General features: G+C 45.1%; 1 protein-coding gene across 1 annotated transcript in view; it reads left to right on the forward strand.

Annotated features, from left to right (window-relative positions):
- The window catches only part of dcdc2b (doublecortin domain containing 2B), a 63,561-nt gene that overhangs the window by 32,997 nt on the left and 8,177 nt on the right, over positions 1-22,387 (forward strand). The window contains exons 7-9 of the mRNA XM_063034766.1: positions 9,161-9,350; positions 15,872-15,975; positions 19,333-19,395. Coding sequence (XP_062890836.1) covers positions 9,161-9,350; positions 15,872-15,975; positions 19,333-19,395 — 357 coding nt within the window. The remainder of the gene's footprint in view (positions 1-9,160; positions 9,351-15,871; positions 15,976-19,332; positions 19,396-22,387) is intronic.

Below are 22,387 nucleotides of genomic sequence, written 5' to 3' on the forward strand. Positions count from 1 at the left end.
TTCTCTATGACATAAAGGAATGAGTGCTCCAGGCCAAGTGTCTACAGCTCCATATTGACAACCCTTTATCCTGACCGAGAAAGACAGCCTCCGTAGTATCCAGGACATCTTCAAGGAGCAGTGCCTCAGAAAGTCGGCATCCATCATAGTGGTCGCTGCCTTTCTGAAGCAACACTCCTTGAAGATGTCTTTGATACCTAATTGAAACCTTTTGAAAGGCCTTGATTGAGTGGATGTGGAGAGGATGTTTCCTGTAGTGGGAGAGTCTAAGACCAGAGGACACAGCCTCAAAATAGAGGGGTGTCCTTTTAGAATGGAGATGAGGAGGAATTTCTTTAGCCAGAGAGTGGTGAATCCGTGGAATTCATTGCAACAGGCAGCTGCGGAGCCCAAGTCGTTGGGTATATTTAAGGCAGAGGTTCATAGATTCTTGATTGGTCAGGAGAATGGGACAGAGAGGAAAAATGGATCAGCCATGATGAAATGGTGGAGCAAACCCAATGGGCCAAATGGCCTAATTCTGCTCCTATATTCTATGGGCTTATGGTCTTATACTACGGAGACTAGTACCCATAAGGGAGCTGACTAATTTTACAACTTTCTGTGGCATCTTTCTCTCCTGTGCAGTAGCCCCCTTCTCACCATACCAGATGGTGATACAGCCAGTCAGAATGCTCTCCACGGTCCATCTGTAGAAGTTTATGAGTGTCGTAGGTGACAAACCAAATCTCTTCTAACTCCTAATGAAATAAAGCCACTATTCCAATAGGTTTCAAGAGGTACATTTAATATCAGAGAAATGCATACAATACACATCCGGAAATTCTTTTTCTTCACAAGCATCCATGAAAACAGAGGAGTGCGCCAAAGAATGAAAGATGGTTAAATGTTAGAACCCCAAAGCCCCCCAACTCCCCCCTCCCTCACGTAAGCAGCAACAAAGCAACAACCACCCCCCCCCTCGAATCAGCCCATCTCCAGAGCCATGAAAATGCGACACACTGAAGGTGTGCTAGTCTTCCAGGCCGCGTCCTTGGCATATCGAAAAGTGGCCGGTCGTGAGGCCCTGAGAGCGGGTCCCATTTCCGCAAAGAACTGAACCTTCTTTATAGATTTATTTTATATATACATATCAATCTATATATATTTTACCTTCTTTATAGCTGTATCAATATCATGCATTGCATTGTACTGCTGCCACAAAGTTAACAAATTTCATGACATTCAGGCTCTCACGACCAGACTATGTAACAGTTTCTTCCCCCAAGCCATCAGACTCCAACCTACTGCCCTCTACTGTGCCTATTGTCTTGTTTATTATTTATTGTAATGCCTGCACTGTTTTGTGCACTTTATGCAGTCCTGGGTAGGTCTGTAGTCTAGTGTAGTTTTGCGTTGTTTTACATAGTTCAGTGTAGTTTTTGGACTGTTCATGCAGCACCATGGTCCTGAAAAACGTTGTCTCGTTTTCACTATGTACTGTACCAGCAGTTATGGTCGGAATGACAATAAAAAGTGACTTGACTGATACGCCGTTGATGTTAAACCTGATTCTGATTCTAATTCTACAACTTGTTATCAACACTTTGATCTAAATAATCGGGTAGCAGGCTGCAAGCACCTCTGTGCATTATTTTTATCAAATTGAGATAAAGAGAGATTAGAGGTAACCTTTCTTTGTCACACGTTCATCGAGACGTCGAAACCTACAGTGAAATGTGTCATTTGTACCAGCGATGAAGCTGGTTGAGGAAATGCACGGTGGGGTGGGGGGTGGGGTGGGCAGCTCGTAGGTGTCACCCTGCTTCCTGCGCCGACTAGCTTTCTCACGCTAACACTGTACGTGGGAGGAGACTGAGACCGTTACAGGGGGAACGGACCATCTCCTTACAGTCAGTGGTGGGAATTGAAGTCCGATCACTGGCATTGTAAATTGTTAAACTGACCGTGGGTTAATAAACCCAATAACTTTGCTACTGTTCAGCGAGTGACATAGAAAAGTTATAACTGACTTATACCATCTAGTGTAGCTTCACACTGGTCTGCCGCAAAGCACACTTTTAGATTAACTTGAAAATAAGAACAGAAGATATGGGAGCAGAATTAGGCCATTCAGCCCATTGAGTCTGTTCCATCATTCCATAATGGCTAATCCATTTTCCCTCTCAGCCCCAATCTCCTGCCTTCTCCCTTTCTCCTGACTAATCAAGAATCTATCAAACTCTGCCTTAAATATACATGAAGACACGGCTTCCATAGCTGCTTGTGACAAAGAATTCCACAGATTCACCACTCTCCAAATAAAGAAATTCCTCCTCATCTCTGTTCTAAATTGACCCCCACCCCCCATTCTGAGACTCTGTCCTCTGGTCTTAGACTCCTCCACCATAGGAAACATCCTCTCCACCTCCACTCTATTCAACATACAATAGGTTTCTATGAGGTCACCCGTCATTCTTCTGAATTCCATTGAGTACAGACCCAGAACCATCAAATGCTCTTCACACAACAAGCCTTTCAATCTCGGATTCAATTCAACCCTCTCTAATGTCAGCACATTCTTTCTTAGGTAAGAGCCCAAACCTGCTCTCAATCCTCCGAGTGAAGCTTCACTCGTACCTTTCAAAGCCTCAGCGTTGCATACTCGCTTTTATATTCTAGTTCTTGTGAAATGAATGGTGAAACGATGCATCTCATTGTACGTTTTACCTTCAACCTGCAAATTAACTTTCAGGGAACCTGCACGAGGACTCCAAGTCCCTTTGCAGCTCAGCTCTTGGAATTTTCTATCCATTTAGAAATTTGTTTTTTTTTCTTTTGTGTGCCATACTTTGCCAGAGCCTCGGCGACCTCTCTTCTCTCAAGTGGTTGTCCTGGAGGAAAGATTCTGTGAGTGGTCCCCCTCGTCCTTCTCACAGCGCAGTTTTTTTTTATGAGGCCGAGTTGCTAGCTCGACACTCAACCCGGCACGGATGGAAAGCGTGCCCAGGAGCGGCCCGACTGGATTCGAACTCGGGAACCTACGCTCCGGAGTCCAGCGCTAATGTCACAGTGCCACCAGCCGGCCGGACTATTTAGAAAATATTTTTATTTGATGAAGAAGATGATGTCACTGGGGATAAATGTAAACATATTTATCAAATGCTTTACCATACCTTTTTGAGCATTGCCCAGCTGATGACAGTTCCCTGTTGATGGAGACTCTTTTCTTTTCTGCGTCTCGGTTATGCTGAAGATTTTGCCAGGGTACACAGTGACACAATGAGTGGTGCTGCTGGCCCACAGCTCCAGAGGCCCTTGGTTCGATTCTGACCTTGTACTGCCGATGCGGAGTCTGCACGCTCACCCAGCAACCACACGGATTTCCCCCGCGTACCTCCTGATTTAGCACATGGAGGGCTATGTGGTAGGGCAGGGTTAGATTGATCTTAGAGCAGGTTAAACGGACAGCACAGCATTGTGGGCTGAAGGGCCTGTACTGTGCAATGTTCTATGTTTCTTCCTGCATCCCAAAGACATGCGGTTTGGTGGATTAACTGGCCGCTGTTATTTACCTCTAGTGCAGGCATGTGGCTTAGGAGAGTTGGTGAAGATAAAAAGATGCAAAGATTCAAAGTACATTTATTATCAAAGTATGTATTCTGTGTCCAATGCTGAGATTCGTCTTCTTCACAGACAGCCACAAAACAAAAAAACACCATGGAACCTGTTCAAAGCAAAACTTCAACACCCCTAACATGCAAAAATTAAGAACAAATCACACAAACGGCTAAAAACTAATGAAAGCTACACAGAATATAAAATATCAAACCACAGAGTCCTTGAAACAGTCCAGTTCAGTTCAGTTCAGCACTGTGTCGTTCATTAACTGCAGGCTGCAGAGACAGTCTGCCCCGATCAGAATTGCACAAAGGGGATTCAAGGTTCAAAGTTTAAATTAAATTTGTTATCAAAGTACATAACAGCCATCATGTACAACCCTGAGATTCATTCACACTGTAAATCCAAGAACCACAATGGAATCAATGAAAGACCACACCCAAATGGACGGACAAACGACCAGAGTGCAAAAGATAACAAACTGTGCGCATACAGAAAGAGAACAATAACTAGAAATAAATAAGTTCGAAGTTCAAAGTACATTTATTATCAAAGTATGTAAACATTATACAACCTTGGGAATGGTCTCCTTACAGGCAGCCATGAAACAAGAAACCCAGAAGAACCCATTAAAAAAACCCAACAAACACCCAGTGCACAGAGAAAGAAAAAAACCACAAATTGTTCCAACAATAAAAGCAAGCAACAGCATTCAGAATGAAAGTGAGTCGATAGATACAGAGCCCGGAACAGCTGGAGCAGGCCCACAGCCCCAGCCTCAGTGCGGTGAAGAGCAGAGCAAACGTCGCGGGCCAGCGAGCAGAACTGGGCCGACCCTTGCTTCTGGTCCTGACACCCTGCCTTTTCAACCCATCCGGCCCGGCGTTTAAATCGTCCAGACATTGAGTCGTAACGTGCACTATGACCCGGACTCTGTCTGATCGATATGCTCCGGGCCTGGAGCCTGCTGCCACATTTTGGCCCATACCCAATCTTCCCAAATCGGCCCAGCGCGCTTAGAACGGCCAAACCTTGTTCTCGGTTTAGGCGGATGGACCTCAAATGCGCCTCTGCCTTTCCTCTGCTCTGCCTCTTCCAACGTTGCCTCAAGTATGCCTCGACCTCACCTCAACTTCACATCACACCCACTCACATCAACCCAAAAGGTTCAAAGGTTAATTTTATTATCAAAGTATGAATGCAGAATACAACTCTGAAATTCGTCTTCTCCAGATAGCCAGGAAATACAGAAAAACCATACAGTAGAAGTCATTGAAAGAAAAGACACCAACTCCCCTGCACAAAAAGAAAAAGAAACAAAAACTCACAACCCCCAAACCCCCAATCCCCCAAACCTCTCCCTAACAAAAAACTAACATATTGCCCACAATGGAAAAAAACAGTGAGAATAACAGCAAACACGTCTCTTGCATACAAAAACAATAAAGATCGCCCTCACGTTGAAGCAGCAACAAGAACGTCAGACCCCACGCTACAACTCAGCCTGATTTTCATTCGCCTCTCTGTTGTTAACAGTGGGTGTAAAGGCCGATCTCCGTGCTCCACCACCCGGGTTCACACAAAGCCAACAGCCAACAAACATGAAAGACATTTTTAAGTGCTGTAAAGACTTTAGAATTCAGAAAATTCCCATTTGCTCCAGTCCAGTCCTCCTCATTCAATGTCAAAGGGAAATGGTGATTCCACAACAATGGCTCTGGCCTTGATATTTAAACACGTTGCATTCTCTGAGTTTTTAGTTCAGTGAATGCCAAAACCTCAGCTTTATCCTTTTCAAATTTTCTTCAACACGGCAGCAGTGAACATTTTCAATCTATTATCAAAAGCAGCTCAGGCAAAATGCTGAAGGAACTCAGCAGATCAGGTAGTACCTATGGAAATGAATAAACAGTTGACGTTTCAGGCTGAGACCCTTCTTCAGGACTGAGGAGGAAGGGGGAAGGCTCCAGAATAAAATCGTGGGGGGAGCGGGAAGGAGGATCGTTGGAAGGTGAGAGGTGAAGCCAGGTGGGTGGGAAAGGTCAAGGGCTGGAGAAGAAGGAATCTGATAGGAGAGGAGAGCGGACCATAGGAGAAAGGGAAGGAGGAGGGCACCAAGGGAGGTAATAGGCAGGTGAGAGGAGGTAAGAGGCCAAAGTGAAGAATAGAAAAAGAGGAGAGGTGGATTTTTTTATTGGAAGGAGAAATTGATATTCATCTCATCAGGTTGGAAGCTACCATGATGGAATAGAAGGTGTTGTTCCTCCACCCTGAGGTAGGCCTCATTGTGGCAATGTTCCTGCTGCTATTTCACATATTTATATGACTGATTATTTTATAACAACAGAGTCAGTGCACCTCACAATGTATGTCAACCTATCAATCTTCACACCATGTCACTCAGAAACTCATGCTAATCTTATTTCATCACTATCTGTGCTGGATTACAACGATATGTACTGTGTGTGACTGTTCGTACTGTGTGTGACTGTATGTACTGTGTGTGACTGTACGTACCGTGTGTGACTGTATGTACTGTGTGGGATTGTATGTACTGTGTGTGACTGTATGTACTGTGTGGGATTGTATGTACCGTGTGTGACTGTATGTACTGTGTGGGATTGTATGTACTGTGTGTGACTGTATGTACTGTGTGGGATTGTATGTACCGTGTGTGACTGTATGTACTGTGTGGGATTGTATGTACTGTGTGTGACTGTATGTACTGTGTGGGATTGTATGTACCGTGTGTGACTGTATGTACTGTGTGTGACTGTATGTACTGTGTGTGACTGTATGTACTGTGTGTGACTGTTCGTACTGTGTGTGACTGTATGTACTGTGTGTGACTGTATATACTGTGTGGGATTGTATGTACCGTGTGTGACTGTATGTACTGTGTGTGACTGTATGTACTGTGTGGGATTGTATGTACTGTGTGTGACTGTATGTACTGTGTGTGACTGTATGTACTGTGTGGGATTGTATGTACTGTGTGTGACTGTATGTACTGTGTGGGATTGTATGTACTGTGTGTGACTGTTCGTACTGTGTGTGACTGTATGTACTGTGTGTGACTGTATGTACTGTGTGTGACTGTTCGTACTGTGTGTGACTGTATGTACTGTGTGGGATTGTATGTACTGTGTGGGACTGTATGTACTGTGTGTGACTGTTCGTACTGTGTGTGACTGTTGGTACTGTGTTTGCACCTTGACGCAGTGGAACTCTGTGTCCTTCAGCTGTATACATGTGTATGGTTGAATAACAATGGACTTGAACTTGGAACTGTTGTTTGTGGCACAAAGGTACAACTACAACAGTCAACTCATCTGGCCTCCGGTTGCCTCCATGCACTTGGAACTGTGAGCCTGGGTAACATTTTCTATGGTCATCAAAAGGAAGTCTTGAAGACTCAGGAAGAATGGTTGTTCTACTGTTGGCCAACTTTGGCTGCGGTCAATGTCATGGGGTGGTGGGCAGGTGAAAGGTTTGGAGAAATATCTAACTCTGAAACTATTTTTAAATTGCTTTTCCTGGTGGACGTGAGCAGTGCACCGTGGCCCAGGATGGAGCCAGCGACTGTACTCTTGCCTTCGCCCAGTCAGGTAAGTATCACCAGTACTCGAGGTGATTAAATTCCTCACCAGCCGCCCGTGAACAATCTGCAGATCCACTGGGGCCTCCTGTGCCTCAGTAAAGTTACTGGGCCTGGAGAGACCTTAAACCATCAGGAGCAACAGACAATCTGCTGGAGGAACTCAATGAGTCCAGCAGCGTCTGTGGAAGGAATTGCTGATGTTTTTGGTTGAGAACCTGCATCAGGACTGCGGGTGGAGAGGGGTGATTTTCTTTTACCTGATAACAAGGCCCTCTTTTACACTTTATTCATCTGAAGAAATTTTTGGTATCGTCTTTAATATTATTGGCTAGCTTACTTTCGTATTCCATGTTTTCCTTTGTAATGACTTTTTTAGTTGGTTTCTGATGGCTTTTAAAATCTTCCCAATCCTCTAACTTCTCACTAATTTTGCTCTATTATATGCCCTCTCTTTGGCTTTTATATTGGCTTTGACTTCTCTTGTTAGCCATGGTTGTGCCATCTTGTCATTAGAATACTTCTTCCTCTTTGGGATGTATATATCCTGTGCCTTCTGAATTGCTTCTAGAAATTCCGGCTTGTGTACCTTAACCCTGAGAGCTATGCTGGCTGGAGTCAGGGCTTTATGCTTTGGCTCTTGGTAGGATCACCCATGCCAAACAGGTCAAAGGGTAAAGGTTAGACCAAGACTGGTGTTCTGGTCCTCCAGGTTCAGGGATTTCAGGCCAGGGCTAACAACTCTGACTGGTCAAAACGAATTGTTATGGAAACAGCAATGAAGAATCCTTCCACACCTGAGTGGCCAAGGATAGACAGAGGTGGAGGACCTTCATTGCTGCCCTAAATGCCAGAGGCATAATGGGCTGTAAGTAGGTAATGAAAAGGAACAGGATAGAGGGATCTGGGGCCAATGTGAGCAAATAGGCTCAATGGAGATCGGCAACACGATCAGTATTGGCAAGATGGGCACTTACGAGACTCTTAGATAAGCACATTGTAATAGAAAAATGGAGGAAAATGTAGCAGGGAGGGGTAAGGTGTAGCACCTACTTAGTGCCGTGCACCCCCGGTCAGGGTCACGGGAAGCCATGGGAGCAGGTGGTGGACGGTCGTACGAGCAGCCGGTGCACATCACAAGTCCTGGTTACGTGACCACTGACACCAGGCAGACAATCTCTGAAGAGTATTGATAATGGCTGGGGTCACCCGTCCTGTAAAGACACTGCCCAGAAGAAGACAATGGCAAACCTCTTCTGTAGAAAAATTTACCTGGTGCAATCATGGTCATGGAAAGACTGTGATCGCCTACGTCATACAACACAGCACATAACAAACAAACTAATCCAGATCCTATCAACCTCTGCTTTAAATACACCCAGTAACTTTGCCTCCACAGCTGTCTGTGGCAATGAATTCCACAGATTCACCAGCCTCTGCCTGAAGAAATTACTCCTCATCTCCGTTCTAAATGGACATCCCTCTATTTTGAGACTCTGCCCTTTGGTGCTCATAACTATGACCATAATTACAAAGCATTTCATTAGGTGTGAAGCACCTTGAAGATTTATGATAGCATAAAGATGGACTTATTTGTCACGTGGAGATTGACTCATCATAACATGCAGTGAAATGTGTTTTTTGTATTCATGATCAACATAGTCCGGGATGCTTCTGGCGTCAATATAGCGTGCCCACAACTTACTAACCCTAACCAGTATGCTTTTTTTGGAATGTGGGGGGAAACCCTCACAGTCAGGAAGAGAACTTGCCAACTCCTTACAGACAGCAATGGGAACTGGATCCTGATCGTTGGTGCTGTAAAGTGTTGTGCAAAGCATTACGCTACTGTGCTGCACCCCCCCCCACACCCCCCCAGCATCCTCTGACCATGAAAGGCATGAGAAAAGATGCAAGAGTTTCTGCTCTTCTTTTAAGTCTCTTTAATCGTTTCACTTGCAGTCGGACAAGCGGAGGGTTCAGTCCACGGGCGACGCCGCAGAAGCTGGGGTGCTCATGGCTGCACAGACTGTGAGGAGTAAAGGGAAGAGCTCCCGCCAGGACAGGAGCTCTGTGTTCTTCGCAAAGCCGGTTCAAGTGAAGTTGAACCGGAACGTCGTTTGGGAGTCGCAGGCAGGAACCGGCAACAGAGGTTGGAAGTGGGACTGGGACTGGTTTATTGTTTCACAGGTAGCAAGGTGCAATCAAAATCTTGTCTGGCATACTGTTCATCCGAATCAAATCATTACACAGTGCATCGAGGTAGAAGAAGGGATAAGCCCTCACAACAAATGCCTTCTCCCCATCTCCCTTCATGCCCTGACCAGCCAAGAATCTATCAACCTCTGCCTTAAATATATGTAAAAACTTGGCCTCCATGGTGACCTGTGACAACGAATTCCTCAGATTCACCACTCTCTGGCTGAAGAAATTCTTCCTCATCTCTTTTCTAAAAGGACTCCCCTCTGTTCTGACGCTGTGACCTCTGGTCTTGGACTCTCACACCATAGGAAACATCCTCTCCACATCCACGCTATCGAGGCCTTTCACCATTTGATAGGTTTCAATGAGCTCACCTCTCATTCCTCTGAATTCGAGTGAATAAAGGCTCAGAGCCATCAAACACCCTTCATATGACAAGCCATTCAATCCTGGAATCATTTTCGTGAACCTCCAGTGTCAGCACATCCTTTCTAAGATAAAGGGCTCACAACAGTTCACAATACTCCAAGTGAGGCCTCACCAGTGCTTTATAAAGCTCAACATTACATCTTTGCTTTTATATTCTAATCCTTTTGAAATGAATACTAATATCGCATTTGCCTTCCTCACCACAGACTCAACCTGCAAATTAACCTTTAGGGAATCCTGCATAAGACTCCCAATTCCCTTTGCACCTCAGTCTTTTTCAATTTTCTCTCCATTTAGAAAATTGTCAACCCTTTCATTTCTTCTACCAAAGTGCATGACCGTACTCTTCCTGACACTGTATTTCTACTGCCATTTCTTTGCCCATTCTCCCAATTTGCCTAAGTCCTTCTGTAGCCTCTCTAACTAGCTGCCCCTCCACTTATGTTTGTGTTGTCCGTAAACTTGGCAACGAAAGCCATCAATTCCATCGTCCAGGTCACTGACATATAATGTAAAAAGAATCAGTACCAACACACATCCCTGTGGAACACCACTAGTCACTGGCAACCAACCAGAAAAGGCTCCTTTTATTCCCACTCTTAGCCTCCTTCCAATCAGCTACCGCTTTATCCATGCTAGAATCTTTCCTGTAATACCATTGGCTTTTAACTTGTTAAACAGCCTTATGCGTTGCACCTTGTCATAGGCCTTCTGAAAATCCAAGTACGTAACATCAACTGATCCTCCTTGTCTATCCTGCTTGTTATTTCTTCAAAGAATTCCAACAGATTTGTCAGGCAAGATTTTCCCTTGAGGAAACAATGCTGACTATGGCCAATTTTATCTTATGTCTCCAAGTGCCACCAAACCACATCCTTAACAGTTGACTCCAACATCTTCCCAACCACTGAGGTCAGATTAGCTGGCCTATGATTACCTCGCTTCTGCCTCCCTCCTTTCTTGAAAAGTTAGACCATAAGACCATAGGACATAGCAGAATTAGGCCACTTTGCCAGTGACCTGGCCTCCACAGCTGCCTGTGGTAACAAATTCCACAAATTCACCACTCTCTGGTTAAAGAAATTACTCCACATCTCTGTTTTAAATGGACGCACCTCTATCCTGAGGCTGTGTCCTCTTGTCCTAAACTCCCTCACCATGGGAAACATCCTTTCCAGATCTACTCTGTCTAAACCTTTCGACATTCGAAAGGATCACCTTTCATTCTTCTAAATTCCAGTGAGTACAGGCCCAGAGCCATCAAATGTTCCTCATATGATAACCCTTTCATTCCCAGAATCATCCCTATAAACCTCCTCCAAACCCTCTTCAATGCCAGCACATCTTTTCTTAGATTAAGAACCTAAAATTGTTCACAATACTCAAAGTGAGGCCTCACCAGTGCCTTATAAAGCCTCAGCATCACATTCCTGCTCTTGTATTTTAGACCTCTTGAAGTGGATGCTAACATTGCATTTGCCTTCCTCACCACCGACTCTATCTGCAAGTTAACCTTGAGTGTGTTTTGCACAAGGACTCCCAAGCTGTAGTACCTGCTTAGTCCCCGATCAGGGTCATGTGAAGTCATGGGAGCACGTGGTGGACGGTCGTATGAGCAGCTGGTGCATATCACAAGTCCTGGATTTTCTCCCTGTTTAGAAAATTGTCTGCACATTTATTTCTTCTACCAAAGTGCACACTCATGCATTTTCCAACATTGTATTTCATTTGTCACTTTCTTGCCCGTTCTCCTAACCTGTCTAAGTCCTTCTGCATCCTACCTGTTTCCTCAACACTACCTGCCCGTCCACCAATCTTCGTATCATCGTTTGTATCAGCAACCTTGATCACTGGGCACCACAGAGAGTGGTATGGACCGTCCAGCACATCTGTGGATGTGAACTTCCCTCCACTGAGGACATTTACAGCAGTAGATGCATAGAAAAGGCCAGGAAGATCATCAGGGACACCAGTCACCCCAATCATAAACTGTTTCAGCTGCTTCCATCTGGCAAATGGAACCACAGCATTAAAGCCAGGACCTACAGGCTATGGGACAGCTTCTTTCTACAAACCTTGAGACTTATAAATTCACATGGCTGTACATTGCGACATAGACGTTACGCTAAGATTTTTAATCCCTCACATCATGGGACAGATATAGATTTTAAATAAATTCAAATTCAAACTTGGCAACAAAGCCATCATTCCAGCATCTAAATCATTGATATACAGTGTAAAAAGAAGCAGTCCCAATACCTACCACTGAAGAACACCAGTAGTCCTGGAAGCCAACCAGAAAAAGATCCTTTTATTCTCACTCGCTGCCTCCTACCAATCAGCCAATGGTCTAACCATAGAAACATAGAAACATAGAAAATACGTGCAGGAGTAGGCCATTCGGCCCTTCGAGCCTGCACCGCCATTTATTATGATCATGGCTGATCATCCAACTCAGAACCCAGCCTTCCCTCCATACCCCCTGACCCCTGTAGCCACAAGGGCCATATCTAACTTCCTTTTAAACATAGCTAATGAACTGGCCTCAACAGTTTGCTGTGGCAGAGAATTCCACAGATTCACCACTCTCTGTGTGAAGAAGTTTTTCCTAACCTCGGTCCTAAAAGGCTTCCCCTCTATCCTCAAACTGTGACCCCTCGTTCTAGACCTCCCCAACATCGGGAACAATCTTCCCGCATCTAGCCTGTCCAATCCGTTTAGGATCTTATACGTTTCAATCAGATCCCCCCTCAATCTTCTAAATTCCAACGAGTACAAGCCCAGTTCATCCAGTCTTTCTTCATATGAAAGACCTGCCATCCCAGGAATCAATCTGGTGAACCTTCTTTGTACTCCCTCTATGGCAAAGATGTCTTTCCTCAGATTAGGGGACCAAAACTGCACACAATACTCCAGGTGTGGTCTCACCAAGGCCTTGTACAACTGCAGTGGTACCTCCCTGCTCCTGTACTCGAATCCTCTCGCTATAAATGCCAGCATACCGTTCGCCTTTTTCACCGCCTGCTGTACCTGCATGCCCACTTTCAATGACTGGTGTATAATGACACCCAGGTCTCGTTGCACCTCCCCTTTTCCTAATCGGCCACCATTCAGATAATAATCTGTTTTCCTATTTTTGCCACCAGAGTGGATAACTTCACATTTATCCACATTAAATTGCATCTGCCATGAGTTTGCCCACTCACCCAACCTATCCAAGTCACCCTGCATCCTCTTAGCATCCTCCTCACTGCTAACGCTGCCACCCAGCTTCGTGTCATCCGCAAACTTGGAGATGCTGCATTTAATTCCCTCATCCAAGTCATTAATATATATTGTAAACAACTGGGGTCCCAGCACTGAGCCTTGCGGTACCCCACTAGTCACCGCCTGCCATTCTGAAAAGGTCCCGTTTATTCCCACTCTTTGCTTCCTGTCTGCTAACCAATTCTCCACCCACACCAATACCTTACCCCCAATACCGTGTGCTTTAAGTTTGCACACTAATCTCCTGTGTGGGACCTTGTCAAAAGCCTTTTGAAAATCCAAATATACCACATCCACTGGTTCTCCCCTATCCACTCTACTAGTTACATCCTCAAAAAATTCTATGAGATTCGTCAGACATGATTTTCCTTTCACAAATCCATGCTGACTTTGTCCGATCATTTCACCGCTTTCCAAATGTGCTGTTATCACATCCTTGATAACTGACTCCAGCAGTTTCCCCACCACCGACGTTAGGCTAACCGGCCTATAATTCCCCGGTTTCTCTCTCCCTCCTTTTTTAAAAAGTGGGGTTACATTAGCCACCCTCCAATCCTCAGGAACTAGTCCAGAATCTAACGAGTTTTGAAAAGTTATCACTAATGCATCCACTATTTCTTGGGCCACTTCCTTAAGCACTCTGGGATGCGGACCATCTGGCCCTGGGGATTTATCTGCCTTCAATCCCTTCAATTTACCCAACACCACTTCCCTACTAACATGTATTTCGCTCAGTTCCTCCATCTCACTGGACCCTCTGTCCCTTACTATTTCTGGAAGATTATTTATGTCCTCCTTCCATGCTAGTAACTTTCCTGTAATACCATGGGCTCTTAACTTGGTAAGCAGCCTCGTGTGTGGCACCTTGTCAAAGGCCTTCTGAAACTCCAAATACGCATCAACTGCACCCACTTTATCTATCCTATGTGTAATCTCTTCAAAGAATTCCAGCAGATTCATCAGGCAAGATTTTCCCCTAAGGAGACCATGCTGACTTTGACCTATCTTGTTCTGTGTCACCAAGTACTCCATAACCTCATCCTTAACAATTGACTGCAACATCTTCCCAACCACTGAGGTCAGGCTAACTGGTCTACAATTTCCTTTCTTAAAGAGTGGAGTGACATTTGCAATTTTCCAGACCTCCGGAACTATACCAGAATCTAATGAATCTTGAAAGATCATTACAATCTCTGTAGCTGCAGTTTCAAAACCCTGCTGGGTACCTATCAGGTACCTATCTGACCTATCTGCCTTCAGACCTTCCAGTTTCCCAAGACCGTTTTCCCTCCTATAGGCAACTTCACACACTTCCAACCCCTGACACTAAAACTTCCACCATACTGCTAGTGTCTTCCACAATGAAGACTGATGGAAAATCCTTATCTAGTTCAGCCGCCATTTCCTTGTTCCCCATTACTACCTCTCCAGGTTTGTTTTGCTGCAGTCTAATATCAATTCTTGGCTCTCTTTTACACTTTATTTATCTGAAGAAACTTTTGGTATCGTCTTTAATATTATTGGCTAGCTTACTTTCGTATTCCATGTTTTCCTTTGTAATGACTTTTTTAGTTGGTTTCTGATGGCTTTTAAAATCTTCCCAATCCTCTAACTTCTCACTAATTTTGCTCTATTATATGCCCTCTCTTTGGCTTTTATATTGGCTTTGACTTCTCTTGTTAGCCATGGTTGTGCCATCTTGTCATTAGAATACTTCTTCCTCTTTGGGATGTATATATCCTGTGCCTTCTGAATTGCTTCTAGAAATTCCGGCTTGTGTACCTTAACCCTGAGAGCTATGCTGGCTGGAGTCAGGGCTTTATGCTTTGGCTCTTGGTAGGATCACCCATGCCAAACAGGTCAAAGGGTAAAGGTTAGACCAAGACTGGTGTTCAGGTCCTCCAGGTTCAGGGATTTCAGGCCAGGGCTAACAACTCTGACTGGTCAAAACGAATTGTTATGGAAACAGCAATGAAGAATCCTTCCACACCTGAGTGGCCAAGGATAGACAGAGGTGGAGGACCTTCATTGCTGCCCTAAATGCCAGAGGCATAATGGGCTGTAAGTAGGTAATGAAAAGGAACAGGATAGAGGGATCTGGGGCCAATGTGAGCAAATAGGCTCAATGGAGATCGGCAACACGATCAGTATTGGCAAGATGGGCACTTACGAGACTCTTAGATAAGCACATTGTAATAGAAAAATGGAGGAAAATGTAGCAGGGAGGGGTAAGGTGTAGCACCTACTTAGTGCCGTGCACCCCCGGTCAGGGTCACGGGAAGCCATGGGAGCAGGTGGTGGACGGTCGTACGAGCAGCTGGTGCACATCACAAGTCCTGGTTATGTGACCACTGACACCAGGCAGACAATCTCTGAAGAGAATTGATAATGGCTGGGGTCACCCATCTTGTAAAGACACTGCCCAGAAGAAGACAATGGCAAACCACTTCTGTAGAAAATATTTGCCAAGAACATTCATGGTCATAGATCACGATCACTCATGTCATATATAATGATGATGTCATACAACACGGCACATAATGATGATGTCATACAACACGCCACATAATGACGATGTCATATGACATGGCACATAATGATGATGATGATGATGCTGAGGAGAGAGATGTTAGTAAAGGTTCCTGACGCCTGAATCAATTCTGAGTCCAAACGGGTTGAGTTAGCATTGACAGAGTGGACTGTTCCCTCTGAGAAATCTTTGAGTGTTGTCTCGTTGGCTGATTCAGTCTGTTTAATAAACTCTATGTTTTACAGGGGGCAAAAGTGTTTTCAAAGTGACTGAGAAGCGATCTGAGCTGCAAGGAGCTCAGGAAATACCTGATGATGAAGACACTAGAGTGGAGCTCCCGATCGATAAGGTGGGCCATGATTCCAGGAACTGTGCTCCTCAGCGCCCGGTTCTCATTGATTATCTCAGTGTTACCACAATCCCTCTTTCATCAGACCATGGGGGGGGGGGCAGGTTATCTAACAAAGATGTCATGTAAGGGACTGGTGATCACTTTGATAGTTGCCATATTTCCTGAGATTCTGTGTTGTGAGACTCTGGCAAATTTAATAATCTCCGACAGTCTACTGTGTAACAGTGAAGATGAAAATGTGCAGTGGAACTAGGAGACTAAATAAAGAATCGGCAGACGTCTACCAGCAAGAGGAGCAAGTGTCCATATGTGTGACCATATGACATAAGACATCAGAGCAGAATTAGGCCATTTGACCTACTGAGTCTGTTGGCCCATTCCATCATGGCTGATTTATTTTTCTCTCCCATAGACTGGTAGATTCAAAGAGTCATAGAATACTACAGCACAGAAATAGGCCATTTGGCCCATCTAACCTGTGCAAACTATGATTCTAACCAGTCCCATCAATCTCTACTTGCACCATAGCCCTCACATCCATGTGCTTATCCAAGCTCACTAATTGATCTCACTTTAAGGACTCTTTATCTCACTCTCTCATGTTCTTATTATTTATTGTTATTTATTTATATTTGCATTTGCATAGTTTGTTGTCTTCTGCACTCTGGTTGATCTTTCACTGATCCTGTTATAGTTACTATTCTATAGATTTGCTGAGTATGTCTGCAGGAAAATAAATCTCAGGGTTGTATCTGGTGATATATATGCACTCTGATAATAAATTTTACTTTGAACATTGAACTTTAAACTTTTCTTATATGTTACAATCAAACCCACATCTACCACTTCCTACCCAGATTTGTCCACCCAAATTGCAACATTTCACACTTATCTGAATTAAATTCCACCTGGTAATTTTTTCAGCCCATTTTTCCATTTGGCCCAGATCCTGCTGCAAGCTTCGATAGCCTTCCTCACTGTCCATTCTTGGTGTCATCCACAAATTTGCTGATCCAGTTAACCGCACTATCATCCAGATCTTTGATATAGATGACAAATAACAATGGAACCAGCATTTTTTCCCACTGACACAGCACTAGTCACAGGCCTCCAGTCAGAGAAGCAATTGTCTACTATCTCTCTCTGGCTTCTCCCACAAAGACCAGAAAACATAGGAGATAATTAGGCCATTTGGCCCATCGAGTCTACTCTGCCATTTCATCATTGGCTGATCCATTCCCCTCTCAGCCTCATTTTCCTGCCTTCTCCCTGTATCCCCTCATGCCCTGACCAAGCTACAACCAGAATGTGCTTCCCATCAACATATCCCAATCCCTTGGATTCCTGAGAATGCCTTAACTGAAAACTCCAACACTCCCCATATTTGCCCCCTGGCCGTCAGAACCCCCTCCCTTCATCCCTGCCCCGCAGGGGCTGCCCTATGACTGACCAGAGTATCCCTGACCACTCTACGGTGGTGGAGTTGGTGATGGAGGGAGCTTTATGTATACACACACACACACACACAATGAAAGGGGTCAGGTCTATGCATTCAGCACATGCCAGTCTCCAGCATGATCCCAGTTAAACATTCCTCTGGAAGCAAAAAGCATTTCTGACAACTTCTGGATGCCTGGTCCACGTGCCATGCACAAGTTCATTGCCATGTGATTCATTAAACTCTTTTTTTTGTAAACTGGTTTTCTAAAATGGTTTATTTATTTATATCTGTCTCTGTTATATTTTTATTAATAGTAAAACAATTAAATAACCAACAGGACTCCTCATTGTTTCTTAAGGCACCCTATAATTATTGTTACTAAGTCACTAATCAATGATAATCTCTGCTCAAAATTACCATGGCAGGTGAGAGAATTTTTTTTTAGATTATTGCCGATTTACGGTGGCAGTGTGGAGATACGTCTCTACCACAGGAGGTGTAAGGTGCTCCTTCCTTCCACTAGCCTGCAGGTCACCCTTGGGCAAGGTGTATCATCAGCTTAGGCCCCCCCCCACCCCCAGATCAAAGTCACATGAAGTCATGGGAGCAGGTGGTGGACGGTCGTACGAGCAACTGGTGCACATCACAAGTCCTGGTTATGTGACCACTGATGCCAGGCAGACAATCTCTGAAGAGTATTGATAATGGCTGGAGTCACCTGTCTTGTAAAGACACTGCCCAGAAGGTGGCAATGGCAAACCACTTCTGTTGAAACATCTGCCAAGAACAATCATGGTCATGGAAAGACTACGATCGCCCACGTCATTTGACATGGAACATAACGAACAAACGATTGCCCGTTCAGGCATGCGTTCTCTAAAAGGCTCACCGCCCCTGCCTTTGGCCCTCACTGGGTGAGCGTGAATGGAAGGAGCCCACAGCAGAGCCTGGCTCAGCTGGTCACATCCCTACGTGGAACAGGGCCTTCAGTCCACAACGTCCGCACCGAACACAGCGCTGAATTACACTGAATCTCTTAGAGTCATAGAAAAGTACAACACAGAAACAGACCCTTTGGCCCATCTAGTCTGTGCTGAACCACTTAAACTAGCCCTCCGTACTCCTCCCATCCATCCACCTATCCAAATGTCTTGGTAGTGGCACGTTAGGGTAATGATGAGCCCGGTTCTGTATGGTACAGGCAACCTTGGTTCATTTCCCACCACTGCCTGTTAGGAATTTGTATGTTTCCCTATGATTGTGTGGTTTTCCCCCCACAGTCCAAAAGCATAGCTGTTGGTAGGTTATTGCAAGTTGTCCCGTGATTCGGCTAGGATTAAATTGGGGCATTGCTGGGCAGCGTCTCTCGAAGGGCAAAAGGGCCTGTTCCACACTGTATCGCAATAAAATTAAAACAGATGTTGAAATCAAACTTGCCCTGGCAGCTCATTCCACCCTCTGAGTGAAGAAGTTTCCCCTCATCTTCCCCTTAAATATTTCACCTCTCACCCTTAACCCATGACCTCTAGTTGCAGTCCCACCCAACCTCTCCTACCTGTATGTGACCCATATCCCTCCACTCCCTGCATCCTCACTGGTCCATCTGACACCCTCATTGGGCACCAGAATGTGTGCGGGCTGCCCCCAGCACATCCTTAGGCCCTGTTGGTTGTTGACTGAATATTTACTGGTCCACGTACAGTAAATAAGTGAAAATTAAATCTGAATCATGGACATTATTAATGTATCTGCCTCCACCACCGTCCCAGACACCCACCACACTCTGTCTAAAATAAAACTTAACTCACGCGTCTCCTTAAAACTTAACCTCTCTTACCTTAAACACTTGTACTCTGTGGCCTGATGTTTCTACCCTGACTATTGACCCCGGCTATGCCTCTCATATCTTGCAGATGGTGGCTGAAGTTATTGAAGATGAAATCATTACTGAAAGTGCAGCGTATCACGTTGACCAGGTAACGTTTATTTCCTGGGTGATATTCTTTTGGGGGGTGGTGAACCAAGCTGTAACCCTTCATTTTTGGTTCATTTTTTGCAACACGAAGGCAGGAGTGATATTCCTGATATTTCTCTCTCTCTCTGTTCAAATGAACAGTAGCTTTTGATGGACTCAAGATCTCGATCTCTGGGGGCTTGTTATTTGTATGGTGGGCGGTGGGGGGGGCTGATGCTTCTGCTAAGCAGAGGAGGGTTCATGCATTTGCTGCTGATTGTGCATGGGGCTTTGGGTTTCTAACATTTCTCTGTTATTCATTCTTTGGGGTTTTTCTACTATTTTGTGGATGTCTGTGAAGAGTACGAATTTCAGGTTGTATACTGTCTACATTCTCTGATATTAAATTGACCCATTGAACTGGAATCTTGTTCGACGCACACAAAACACAGGAGCGACTCAGCAGGTCAGGCAGCATCTGTGGAGAGTAATATACAGTCGAAGTTTCGGGCTGAGTCCCTTCATCAGGGCTTGGCTCTAAACGTCGACAGTTTGTTTCCCACCACAAATGCTTTCTGGCCTGCTGAGTTCCTTCAGTATTTTGTGCGCATGTTTGAAGACTTCCAGCACCCATAGAATTTCTACTGTCTCAGGAAACTTGTCTTGCTGCTCTGTGTCCTCTCAATCACTCATTAATTTAATTTAGAACCAAGCCAAACAAGGCAGAGACATCCCAATGTGTGATTCGTGTGGTTAGTTGGATTGAGCTGGATCAGCACAGGAAATCCAGAGAGGGCCAGGAGTCCTTGCTTAGGGCTGGTCTAGGGCTTGGCTGCCAGCTGCTTCTCTGGGAATCTTGCCCGTTCTGTGTTGCGTAGACACAATGCATTCTCTGGGAATCTTGCCCGCTCTGTGTTGCGTAGACACAATGCATTCTCTGGGAATCATGCCCGCTCTGTGTTGTGTAGACACAATGCATTCTCTGGGAATCTTGCCCGTTCTGTGTTGCGTAGACACAATGTGAAACTTCACTGTGACACCGGTGGCTGAATTCAATCAAAGTCTCAAGATAATGGAACTCAGCAAGTTATAAACTGCAGGCACAGCCACAATATTACAGAGTTCCAACAAGTTTAATGCCATCCAGGACAGAGCCCCGTCTTTGGACGTTGATGTCGAGGTACTCCATGACGGTCGAGCTGTTAGGGAGATTACACACTGTCTTGTATACAGAACGGTACGTTAGCATAGAGGTTAGCACAATCACTTTCTTATAGGCATCCGTTAGTCTCATGAGACCATGGATTTGCGCCTTGGAAGGTTTCCAGGGCGCAGGCCTTGACAAGGTTGTATGGAGGACCGACAGTTGCCCATGCTGCAAGTCTCCCCTCTCCACGCCACTGATGTTGTCCAAGGGAAGGGCATTAGGACCCATACAGCTTGACACCAGTGTCGTCACAGAGCAATGTGTGATTAAGTGCCTTGCTCAAGGACACAACACGCTGCCTCAGCCAAGGCTCGAACTAGTGACCTTCAAATCACTGGATGAACACCTTAACCACTTGGCTACATGCTTTACAATCACTTTACAGTGCCAACTATGAGATCGAGGGTTCAAATCCTGCCACTGCCTGTAAGGACTTTGTATGTTCCACATAAGTTACCTCCCACATCCCAAAAAATGCAGAGAACTTCGAACATCGAACATAGAACATCGAACATAGAGCAGAGAACATTGAACATAGAACAGAGAACTTCGAACATCGAACATAGAACAATACAGCACAGGAACAGGCCCTTTGGTTCACAATGTTGTGTCAAAGCAGCTATAACGCAAATCAAAGAACACCCAACACTAATCTCTCCTACCTACACAATGCCATATCCCTCCAGCTTCCTTACATCCATGTGCCTAGCTGGAAGACTCTTAAAAGCCTCTAATGTATTTGCCTCTACCATCACACCAGGCAGCACATTCCAGACATCCACCAGTCTCTGAGTAAAAAGCTTAACCCTCACATCCCCATTGAACATACCCTCTCTCACCTTCAATGCATGCCCTCTGGTAATAGACATTTCTACCCTGGGAAACAGATACTCTCTGTCCACTCTCTCTATGCCTCTCATAATCTTGTAAACCTCTATCAGATCTCCCCTCAGCCTCCGCCGCTCCAGAGAAAACAACCTAAGGTTATCCAGCCTCTTGTGATAGCACTTGCCCTCTAAACCAGGCAGCATCCTGGTAAACCCCTTCTGAACCATCTCCAAAGCCTTAACATCCTTCCTGTAGTGGATAGTGGGGCAACCAAAACCGTATGCAGCACTCCAGATGTGGCCTCACCAGATCTTTATAAATTTGACATAACCTCTTGACTTCTAAACTCAATGCCTCGATTAATAAAAGCAAGCATTCCATAAGCCTTGTTAACCACCTTACTGACCTCTGTAGCCACTTTCAAGGAGTTATGAACTTGGATCCCAAGATCTCTCTGCTCAGCGACACTGTTATGAGTCTTGCCTTTAACACCGTACTGTCTCCTTGCATTTGCCCTATCAAGGTGCAGCACCTCACATTTATCTGGGTTAAACTCCATCTGCCATTTCTCAGCCCATATCTGCAACTGATCCGTATCGTGCTGTTTGTTTCAATGTGCATGTGACAAATTAAACTAGTCTTTTCTTTGGTGTTCCTTGTCAGACACTTGTGTAATGTGAATGCGATTTGCTACACACTTGCCCTTGCCTGAATATTGTCTGGGCACGCTGCACACATATGGGCTGATTGATTTGCCGAGACGTTCTACAACCATCAGTAAATATCCCCACTTTTGACCCAGAACTGAAGGAGACTCCGTGATGGAGCAGCTGAAGAGGGACACTGTCCTGAGGAGATCCTGGGGCTGGAGCAGTGACCTCCAGAAACCACAGTGCGTGGTTGCACAATCCCTGTGAGTGAGGAAGGACAACAGCCAATGAAATGTTTTCCCTCCGATACCCCATGACCCTGGCGTGGG

The sequence above is a fragment of the Mobula hypostoma genome, chromosome 28, assembly GCF_963921235.1.
Source record: "Mobula hypostoma chromosome 28, sMobHyp1.1, whole genome shotgun sequence".
Classification (NCBI taxonomy): Eukaryota; Metazoa; Chordata; class Chondrichthyes; order Myliobatiformes; family Myliobatidae; genus Mobula; species Mobula hypostoma.